At 38.3% G+C, this 12,002-nt stretch overlaps 1 protein-coding gene across 1 annotated transcript in view; it reads left to right on the forward strand.

Annotated features, from left to right (window-relative positions):
- The window catches only part of ARHGEF10 (Rho guanine nucleotide exchange factor 10), a gene marked incomplete at its 5' end in the record, with an annotated part of 99,254 nt that overhangs the window by 15,445 nt on the left and 71,807 nt on the right, over positions 1-12,002 (forward strand). Inside the window, 4 exons of the mRNA XM_083350007.1 lie at positions 1,776-1,939; positions 5,185-5,301; positions 6,387-6,525; positions 9,058-9,168. Of these exons, the coding sequence (XP_083206133.1) occupies positions 1,776-1,939; positions 5,185-5,301; positions 6,387-6,525; positions 9,058-9,168 (531 nt within the window). The remainder of the gene's footprint in view (positions 1-1,775; positions 1,940-5,184; positions 5,302-6,386; positions 6,526-9,057; positions 9,169-12,002) is intronic.

The raw sequence follows: 12,002 nt of genomic DNA on the forward strand, positions 1-12,002 counted from the left end.
AGATAGAATGTTTTTAATTGTTTCTCAGTTATATTTCGTACTGTTGCTCCCTGTCGTAATTCTTTTAGATTATTTAGAATATTTGCAACCTATTCATACTTTGTATCACCCATGATAATAATCATTGCCAAGAGAAAGATTCCTTGATTTTTACATTTAAATTTAGATATATTTTTTCTGAAATCCTATACAGGGTGATATTGTATGCCACTAGTGCTTATTAACTGGGGAAAACTACACAATTGTATTTATATTGTATTAATACATAGTTTGACTGAAATCAAATGTTTCTATTCCACCAGATAGTTCCTTTATAGCAGTACTTATCTTAATTCACCCAGCCCCTTTTTTATATAACAGGGTTCTTAACCAAGATTCTGCAGAAGCCTAGGCCTCCATGAGAGGTCATTAAAGGTTCTCTGGGAGTTCATGATGTGTTTAAAACACAAGAACAAAACAAAAACCCTCTAAGCTCCAACATTGATCCACTGGAGCGTTTGCCAACCATGGGCGGCAGTTGTGCATGCACGTGCAAGCAGGAAGGTAAGCACAGTGCCAGCTGAAGAGTGAGAGAGAAGGGAGGAGCAGCAGATGATGAGAGAGCATGCATCAGAGAGACAGAGAATCAGAGATTCTGCTAAGGTCTCTATAGCAGGGCTCCCCCTGCTGGTGTGCCTGCCTTCCTGCAGGTACAGGTGCAGTGGTCCACTGTCTCAAGACAAGCACAGGAGATTGAGGACTGGGCTGGCGCAGACACCAGTGCAGCACTGCCGCCATTCGGCACATGCAACAGCCCAGGGAGCTCTATCTCAGGGCAGGCACAGGAGAGCTGAACTAGTTTGCAGTTAGCTTCCAAGTGAGATTCCAAGTGCTAGTATGACTTGGCTCCAGAGTATCCTTAGGGCCATCTTGTCCAAGTAGACTTGACCAGGGAAACTTATTTTCCCAGGGAGAATCCTCTGATAATCCCACTTTCCATGAGTTACATAGTATGTAGGCATATATATTTTTTCCTTCCCTTTAATCATATCCAATTCTCAAAAGACAGCTCAGACAAGTCCCTGCAGTTGGCAAACATTTTTCGAAAGTGGTTTGCCATTGCCTCCTTTCTGGGGCTGAGAAAAAGTCACCAAGCCCAAGGTCACCCAGCTGGCTTTGGACTAGAACTCACGATCTCCTAGCTTCTAGCCTGATGTCTTAACCATTACACCAAATTGGCACTTCATGGAAGCACATCGGGTGTGCTATTCTGCGGTAGCATCTGGACTTCGAAATTTAAGTTGTCTTTTATAGTTTTTGCCTTCAGAAAAACTGTTGTGGTAAACCAATGACTAGGATGTCATGTTTTTTAATTTTATGATTTTATAATTTTAAAATCTATTTTTTGTTTCAATATAAATTACGAATGAGCTTTGAACTGTGAAATGAAATAGATAAATAAATGGAAATGGAGTTTGTAAGACATGAAGTAATGGAAGAAAATGCTAGTCATTCTTAAACATGCACACAATAAAAATATATCAGCTTAAGTTCAGATATTTTTTTAAAAAAAAGCTGCATTTGCTAGAGATTATAATTTTTTCGAGTCTAAGCCTGAAGTCCAAATTTTAAAATTAGTGCACTGAAAATAAACCTTTCCTTATAAATCTCTCATTATTTTTCATTCCGAGGAATGAAAATAGCAAAGGAAGATTTTCATTTACAGTCACAGATATCTGAGATAGAATTTTTACATGAATATAACTTAATTATATTTATATTTTTAATGGATGCAGAGGAGATGATTTATGATGATGTTGAGAATGGAGATGAAGGTGGAAATAGCTCCCTAGAATATGGGTGGAGTTCAAGTGAATTTGAAAGTTATGAAGAACAAAGCGACTCAGAGTATAAAAATGGAATACCCAGTTCTTTTCTGCGTGGCAACCACAGAAGACAAGTATGTAATTCTGATGGCTTTTTCTAGCATATTTGTGCTTCCCAAAGTTGTAGTAGGCCAATGTTTATATCATCCAGTTGCATTACATAATTCCAAGCCATAACAAATACACTGAATGTTGAGCAGTTTTGAAAGAAGAAGTAGAATATCCTATGGCACTGCATAAATCCATTTGCATTCAGAAAGTATTAACCCTAATACAGATGCTCTTATTTCCTGACATCCCATGATGCAGTTTATATGCAGTATATGGTAGAGGTTACTCAATGTGATGGATGGTACCTACAAAGGGAGAGGTGGTGTGATGGATTACAGTGAAATGGCTGTTTCTCAGCAAGGAGGGAGCACATTCCAAGAGGTGTGTGTATGTCAACACTGCCTAGAGGCGGATAGGAGACAAGAGGAAGAGATTGCAGATAGCCACGCCCTAGAATCTCCCAGGGTAGATCCATTATTAGACTGAGAGTAGTAAGAGTTTAGTCTGGCAAGATTCTGTCTATTAATGTGAGGAAATAACTTTGGCTGGGTTGCTCTATCTATATGTCATTCTTGGGCTGAGCCTGATACTGTTATCTTATGAATTCTAATATTTAATACAATGTTTAATCCATTCCTTTATAACTCTCTGTAACAACCAGATAAACCCTCAAATGTAAGTAATGTTCTAGCTTCACACCCTTATAGTACAAGTGAACTTCATTCACTTGTACTATAAATTAGAAGTGAACTAAACTCCTGTCCCTGGTTGGCAAATCTAGACAGCACACTAAAAAGCAGAGACATCACCCTCTCAACAAAAGTGCATATAGTCAAGGCTATGGCCTTCCCAGTTGCAATGTATGGCTGTGAAAGTTGGACCATAAGAAAGGCTGAGCGCCAAAGAATTCAAGCCTTTGAACTATGGTGCTGGAGAAGACTCCTGCGAGTCCCTTGGACTGCAAGGCGATCAAACCGGTCAGTCCTAGAGGAGATAAACCCTGACTGCTCTTTAGAAGGCCAGATCCTGAAGCTAAAACTCAAATACTTTGGCCACCTAATGAGAAGGAAGGACTCACTGGAGACGAGCCTAATGCTGGGAAAGATTGAGGGCAATAGAAGAAGGGGACGACAGAGAATGAGGTGGCTGGATGGAGTCATTGAAGCAGTAGGCATGAGCCTAAATGGACTCCAGAAGATGGTAGAGGACAGGAAGGTCTGGAGGAATGTTGTCCATAGGGTCGCGATGGCTCGGACACGACTTCGCAGCTAACAACAACAACATATAGAATTGGTTTAATTAGTAAGAATAGTTAGTGCTCCATAGTTTTTAAAAAGTGCCATAGTAAAACCCTAACCATAATTTGATTTGGGTCATTTCAGGACTAAAACCAAATTGATTGCCATGTATAAGACCTATAAGGACAGTAACTGTCTTCTTCCTGTGACTCCTCCTGGAAATTCTGATAAACTGTATAAAACGCTAATAAAAAGATGAAAGTATAATTCTATCACGCAAAACATTTATTTCAGTTCTCTAATTCTATGGCTTTGGGAATCCTAAATTAATTCAATGAAGTTGAAAAACGGAAAGGAAAGTACACAAGTTGCTTGAACGATTAGAGCAGAGGTACTTTTCTCAAAACCAGGCGACTATGAGTTCTAGTCTTATTGCACACATGAAGTCCCATGGGTGACTTTGGCCAGTCGCTCTGAGCCCCAGGGAGAAGGCGTGGGCAAACCACTTCTAAAAATCTTGCTAAGAAAACTGCAGGGACTTCTCTAGGCAGCGGCCAGAAGTCAAGATTGACTCAATGTGTGTGTATACACATATCTCACACACACACACACACACACACACACACACACACACACAAACGTTAGTTGGAATGGTGCAATATTCTGCTTTGGAAGCAAGTGCGCTTTGCAGAAGAGAGATTAATGTCTTCTTTTATGCTGTATGGTAGAGAGTCCTCCCCAGGATTCTTGGATCTTAGAAGAAGCATTCAACTTGACCCATAAAAATGGTTTCAGTAGAGATTAAGGCATTATTCTAAAGACTAGTGACAATGAATACCTAATTAAAATATTTTAGGATGATCACAGGATGAAAATCAGATGAGACAGCCCAATCCACCTGTCTCTTGGAACTTCATAAAAAGCGGTCAAGCAAGGTATATTTTAGTTTGAGTGATTTTCATTCGTTAACTCTGTAGTGAAAGCAGTGTCTAAAGTGATTCTTATCCACAATTTCCTTTCCTATAGCATACAGTACCCCCCTATCTTTCATGGCAAAAGGCTAACAGAGATCTCTATAGCCGCTAACTATATATTCAGTGTTTCCTGTGCACCACGTTGCAGAGCTTGCTTGTTCACTAACTGGATGTTTTCTTCTACGTGTTTACGAAGGAGAACCATAGCCAAATTGGTCCACATTGGAACCAATTAAAGTAACAGAGATAATATGTGCATTGCTTAATAATGCCCGTCTAATAAGTGGTCTAAGGCCATAAGTAAAGACTGTTTAGTTTGATTTATTTATTTGCATCCCACCATTATTATTTTTATAAATAACTCTGGGCAGCAAACACAGACAATAATTCCTTCCTTGTCCAATTTTCCCCACAACAACAACAACAACCCTGTGCGATGGGTTGGGCTGAGAGAGAGAGAGAAACTGGTCCAAGGTCACTCAGCTGGCTGCCATGGCTAAGGTGGGACTTAAACTCCTGGTCTCCCCATTTCTAGCCGGATGCTTTAACCACTAGACCAAACTGGCTCTTTACCATATGCTGTATACATTTCTTAAATATCCCATTCCTGTTACATCCAACTGCTATTTCTTACAGCAGCCCCATGGTCACATGATCAAAACTTGGACACTTGGCAACTGGTTCCTATTTATGACGGTTGTAGTGTCCTGGTGTCATGTGATCACCGTTTGGCAACCTTCTGACAAGCAGAGTCAACGAGGAAGCCAGATTCACTTAGCAACCGTGTTACTAACTTAACAACTGCAGTGACTCACTCATCAGCTGTGGCAAGAAATGTCATAAAATGGGCAAAACTCACTTAGCGACAGAAACTTTGGGCTCAGTTGTGCTCGTAAGTCAAGGACTACTTGTATATGAACTTTAGGAGCAAAATATACCTCTTTTTTTTTTTACATTATCATTCTTTTTTTCTTATCTGTTCCCCAGCAGTTTGTGCACGTACAGCCCAACCCCTTTAAAGTAAATTTTAAGATTGTATCTTTTTGTGTGCTGCAGCTTTCTCATGACCTAACGCGTTTAAAGGAGCACTATGAGAAAAAGATGAAAGATCTGATGACCAACACAGTGGGAGGAGTGGAGATTCAGCAACTAAAGCAAAAACACGAGCTGAAGGTAACATCGTTGATTTTCTAACCAGATCAATGTTAAAACAGCTGATGAAAAAAATTAGCATATATTCACCCTGTGCTGTTTGCATTGCTATCACCTTAAAATAGTTTTATCGGGTTTTATGCCAGCTTTTTTGGACTGCTATTTTAATAGTTAGGGAATGAAAAATACAGTTAATTTTCTTTCTGGATTTTTGGCTATGCTATTGCAGTTTAATTCACCTAGATGAGTCGTCATTACTAATGGGATGTCTCTCTGGAAGATCATGTAGATTTTAGCTTTTGTGGGAGCTTGAATAAATGTGGTTGCTGTTTTTCTTTTTCAGTATAAATATCCTTTAGCATTAAATAGTCAACATGTAATTGGGATACCAGCATTACTTCAGCTTGTTATGGGATCAGCGGGGAAAACATTTTCCATGAAGGAGCAGAGAGATTGAAACTGCAAATGCAAGTGAAAATTGAGAGCACTGTCCCTGTTTCTCTCCAAATTCAGATATGCATGGTGAGCTATGCAAGGAAATTCTCATGCTGGCCCCTTCCCCAGTTTCTGGATATGAAGATTCGTGCAATCAAAGAAAAATAGTAGGATGGTTTCTATAATGTTAATTTGTTCTGCTCATCCCACTTTAAGTGAGATATAAGTTCCATAAAAATAAGCATTAAAAGTTGCAGCAGTGTTTCAAAACATTTTAGTCAAGTGTTCTGAACTTTTTGAGTGTATATTGAACTTAACTTGGAGATGTGGCATCTTGATATTAAGATTACGTCTAGAGAGAAATGCAAGAGGTAGGTATAAAAATGGCAAAGGGGGTAAGTTTCCTTAAATTCTGTTAAAGAAGTAAAATACTGGAAAATACTGTGTGTAAATTTTCATTCTCTCTCTCTGTGTATATAAATATGGAAGATAACAACATTAAAAAAAGCTGGCATATTAATTACCAGGCGTTAATCATTTGAGCATAGATTGTTGACTTTGGTCTCCACAACCTGACATTGTTCTTTTAACAAGCAGTGCTTGTCATGTCATATCTGCTATAACATTTGTAACGCTTTGAATGCTACTCTGATTACTCACTGAACATGCAGAATCTGTTTGTCCCTGTCTTGCAGATGCACAATCTCATGAGAGCAGCAAGGGAAGGCACCAAAGACGGACTTGAAAAAACTAAAGCGGCTGTGAAGAAAGGTCGGTCATTCATCAGAACTAAGTCCTTTATTAGTCAAGGTATGCACTGATCATCCACTACTAATTAACCATTTATAGCAAAATAACATTGAAATGTGTAACTATTTTTCAAACCACATTACTTCAGAAAACTAAATAAGCTCATAGGTAGCCTTATGAAATATCATCCAGATTTTCAGGTAAGGAAATATTAATTGAACTTATTTTTTGAAGGAAAAAAAATAGAAGTGAGTTTAAGATTAAAAACTCTGTGTGTGTGTGTGCGTGCGTGCGTGCACGCGCGCTTGTGTGTGCAATTAAATTGAATTTATTAACAGAATAATAGAAGTTAACTGAAATTGTTTGAAGTTTCACTCTCAGAAATGGATAAGGCATTAATGATCTTGACTGCGATGATAATGTTATTTCTGGTACTTTTGCTCTTAAAATCATATTGCTCTGGATGAGTATGCTATGGTTTTTGACTGAAGTTGTGAAAATAATGCTAGGACAACTCTGTGATTCACCTGAGGTGGTTTCTCAAATCAAATACTCTGAAGGTTATACATATAGTTGACTACTTAATTTTCATTAATGGATGTCTTGGAGGAAATACTTTGGTCTTAACACAAGCACACGCACACACAGACACACACAGACACACAACATGCACACCAGCTTGCCACACATGGCAAGCAATGTTATCCGGAGGGAGATAGTAAGGGAAAGAAAGGAAAGGCATGGCACAGGGGGGGGAAAAAGCCCTGTGGTATTATAGTTTCCAAAAACACCATGTACTTTGCCTCCTCAAATTTTCCGTCCTTACAAACAGGACAGACTTTCTGTCCTTCCTTGCTTGTTCTTATCATGTTTGTTGCCACTTCCCTCACAGCGTTTCTTTTAAATTCTCTTCTCAGGATCTCATCAAAGACAAGATGTTCAACTATCAAGTTTTTTGGGGGGGATTTCTCTTTCCTCTTCTCTTCACATATTTGTTTTGGTCCCTATCTGTGACCAAACCAGCTTGGTGCACCTTTTTCATACTAGTCATCCATATTTGTGTTGTGTCCACATTTATTTAGCATCTGTATATTTTAGAAAAGAAGCAATTTGGTGTAGTTGTTAAGGCATCAGCTTAGAACCTGGGAGACTGTGAGTTCTCGTCCCGTGTTAGGCACAAAGCCAGGTGGGTGGCCTTTGGCCAGTCACTTTCTCTCAGCCATAGGATGGAGGCAATAACAAGCCACTTTTGAAAAACTTTGCCAAGAAAACTGCAGAGACGTCTCCAGGCCGTCTCTGATAATCTGATGTATAGAAGAAAAGTAATGTATTCTTGATACACGGTCTTTAAATATCCTGTTCCCTCTGCACTTAACTTATTTTTATTTTTCTCCTGATATATTCAAAGCTCCCTTCCATATTACATGGTGAACAGAAGAATATTTTTAAATGAGCTTATTTTTGCTTCTTTTGTGAAACGTTCCTCACATTGAACTGCATGCTACTGTTACATTTACAGTATAGTAGCATTTGCAAGTCTAAAAATGTACGTGCCCATTTCTGCATCTTTAGTAAACATTTCGAGATACACAAATCCTGTTCTTTCCTCTTATACATTTTGCTCTTTATGTATAATTGGCAGTTCTTTGCTCCATTTCCCTGTCAAACCACTACTTCGTTGCAATGCATCTCAGTTAACAACCTGAACATACCTACTTTAAAAAAACACACACACATGAAAACCCCGCATACATTTTTCCATGAATATATTATAGATCCATCTAACTCCCCCTTAATGTTAAAATACTTGCTAAATATTCCATTTATTCTTCCACATGCTCTACTTCCACTTTGTAATACCGTTAATCACATTCGGAATAACCTTCAATTCGGTAATTTTAAGACTTTTCATGTTCTCGCTATCCCTAAACCAGCAATGTACATTCAACCTCCTTTCTCATTTATATATTTACCAATGGCTTGGCGAAGGAGAAACATGTGGTTTACATAGCCCCTGCCTGCATAGAGCTGCACTGGTGCACGACAGCATTCTGTGCATTGTAGATTCATGGAGAGAGTATATAGGTTTCCTACTTTAGAGAATTAATTATTTTTTAAAAAATACTGCTGTATAAAAACGATTGGTAAATGTATGTTGAATTTTTCTTAGAACAATGAATGTGGGAATTCAACATTTTTACTCCATAATGGTGGAACAAATGAAAATATTATTTGAGCAATAAATACATTTAGGACTGATTATCTTTACCTTCCCACCGTAGTGGTCCCTATTTTTCTACTTGCATTTTTACATGCTTTCGAACTGCTAGGTTGGCAGAAGCTGGGACGAGTAACAGGCGCTCACTCTGCTACGTGGCACTCGGGATTCGACCCGCCAAACTGCCGACCTTCTGATCGACAAGCTCAGCATCCTAACCTACTGAGCCACTGAGTATATATATACTTTTTCCCTTGCAAAAAAAGGTAACAGAGCGAGAGAGACCTTGTGGCTTAAGAGGCAAATAACACTGCCTAATATGCAATCAGCCCAGGTTCGAATATGGATGGAATTCTAATATGGTTTATTTCTAGAACACAGAGCTACCTGTCTGGAGGAAGAGGAGCTGTTTATTGATGTAGATTGCATCCACACAGAAGCAATCATGACTCCCATGCCAGATGGATTATCCCAACAACAGGTTTGTGTGTTGGATGCTATCGAAGTCTAATCCCCAGTCTTTTTTATGCATAGCTTAATTTCTAAGAGTAAAGTCACTTTGCTGCATCTTATGTCTGATTTATGTACATTTGTCTCTCACAAAATTGAAATTCAAATGCAATTAATTGTCTTGATTGTTGAGACAAATCCTGATGTGATAAATCTCTTAGAGAAGCTAAAATACAACTTAATTGCATGAAATTCTGTGATAATTCCATTCAGCTCTGTGTAGACTTATATTTTGACATGTTCTTTTCCCCGATGGTGATTTTCTTCAAATCTTTATTAAAATTCAATCTTGTAATTAGTAACAGACTAGTCAATATATTCTGGGGGTGAAAACGATTTAATTCTGAACATGCTGCTGTTTGCCACCAGGTGGCACAGTTAATCACTTGTGTGTCTTTTGCTCCTTCCCTAGATAAAGAAATGCTAGATTAAACAATTCAATTTAATTTAATTTAATTTAATAATATTTATATACCGCCCTTCTCCCTGAGGACTCAGGGCGGTTCACAGGGCAGAATAAAATACTAAATACAAACGTTAAAACAAGATTAAATAATTGCCCATATTAAAACAGTTGGAATCAAGTTCTAAAACGCCAAGTTAAAATTAAAACACAAAAATAAAAACCCCACCAATCCCCATCAGGCTAGGCCGGCTTGAACAAACAAAAACGTCTTGAGATCGCGACGAAAGGAGCGAAGATCGGGCGCCATCCGGAGCTCTACCGGTAGCTGGTTCCACAGCTCCGGAGCGCCCACAGAGAAGGATCTCCCCCTGGGGACCACCAATCGACATTCTCTGATCGGTGGCACCCTGAGGAGGCCCTCTCTGTGGGAACGCACAGGGCGCAGGGAGCTTGATGCCGGCAGCAGATGTTCCCCAAGGTACTCCGGCCCCATGCCATGAAGTATGAACTGGGCTCAATTTAGCACATTAGAAAACACCTTGGCTTTTATTGGGGGATGATTTCAAAGTGAAATTTCTACCTTCTTTAGCTGGTCTGAGAATTCAGGAAGGCCTCAATGTTTTTTAAGAATTTTTTTTAGCAGAATAGGAATAAATGCCCTGTAAACCGCCCTGAGTCCTTCGGGAAAGGGCGGTATATAAATCTAATAAAATAAAATAAAATAAAATAAATAAACCTGGAGGTCCTCTGTACAAATGGAATTAATCCAGTTTCATGGAGAACATAAGAATACTGACTTCAGGAGCATAGAGTAAGATGACATTTGCTGCAAGGGATTGTCCTGAAACAATGTGTGATTGGAGAATTCTGATAAATGATCCCAAAGAATGGAAAGCAGGGCTATCAATCCCTTGTCTCCATTCTTTGTAGACTTCTCATCTTACCTTTTTTCATATGGAACTGAGTTAAATGCAGCTGTTATTACAGACCACATAAACCTGCTTCACAAATAATACTAAGCCATTATTGTGGATTATTCTTCGTTTCCTCTGATACAGTTAGTCCTCGACTTACAACAGCTTATTTAGGGACCGTTCAAACTTACAAAAGCACTTATAACCATTGCAGCATCCCCTTGGTCACATGATTCACAACTGGTTCATACTTAGGACAGTTATAAAATCCCGGGTTCATGTGATCACCTTTTGCGACCTTCTAACAAACAAAATCAACGGGGAAGCCAGATTCACTTAATAACTGTGTTATTAATTTAACAACTGCAGTGATTCACTTAACAAGTGTGGCAAGAAAAGTCATAAAATGGGGCAAAACTCCCCATTATTAAGTAACTGTCTCACTTAGCAACATAAATTCTGGGCTCAGTTGTGGTCGTAAGTTGAGGACTACCTGTAAATGAACCCAGTTATTGTTTAGACACATCCTGGCAGATACATATAGATATTCTTCCTGTTCTATAATCCTAATTTTGTAGATGCACTACAGGCATCTACTATATCTTCAGAGTGGCAAAATCAGCAACATTCCTACGTATTTTGCTGGATTTTACTACACACTTTTTTTTTAGTTCACAAAGATTTTTTTTGTTAACTGTTAAAACATTTTTAACTCTTCTTGATAGATCTTATATTGCTTACTGAAATTATATGCAGTTGTTTGATTAAAATAGTGAACAAACATGACTTACTGGTATTTACAGTTGCGGAAACAATGAATGAAGAATCTTCCCCAGCCCATTATGTTTGTCTTGTGTGCAAAATATATATTTATTTTATTTAAAAGTATAAAAACTCCAATCATGTAAATACATGTTGCCATTTTGTGGCTTTAGCTGAGATTACTTTAAAACCTACAGGGGCTCTCCATCCTCTGGCAGATAGGATTAAAATAGCTACTGGCACTTGTTCTGGATTCACAATATCTCCATCTGTTTCCATCTTTGTGGAGAGAATAGTGTGTAATTAAGCAAAGCAGCAGGTTTATTTGTCTGTGAATGTGGGACTCCAGGAAAAAGATTTTTATTCAGTGCAGTGCAGACCAAAAAGTAATTCTGGGTATGAGTGACTGGAGGAAAGTTAAATAATATGGCTTACCTCTTTTTGCTATTACTGACACAACTTAAAAAAAGGCTGGATGTTAGAATAAGTAAATAATGTGTACTTAACAGTGGAAATGGAGTTTTAAAAAATTGCACTTCACTGTGAGACAGGCATGCATTAAATCATTTTAAATGACAGTACACCTTTAAATTGTTAAATTGCAAGCAATTCTATATTTAAACTCCTTATTATACAGTATTTAACATTAGCTGCTTTCCATAGTATACTTTTTAAGATGTCCATTTGCTAGATAAATATGGTTTTAGCTTCTGGTTGGTTTTTTTTT

Source organism: Vipera ursinii (genome assembly GCF_947247035.1).
Source record: "Vipera ursinii genome assembly, chromosome: 1".
Taxonomy (NCBI): domain Eukaryota; kingdom Metazoa; phylum Chordata; class Lepidosauria; order Squamata; family Viperidae; genus Vipera; species Vipera ursinii.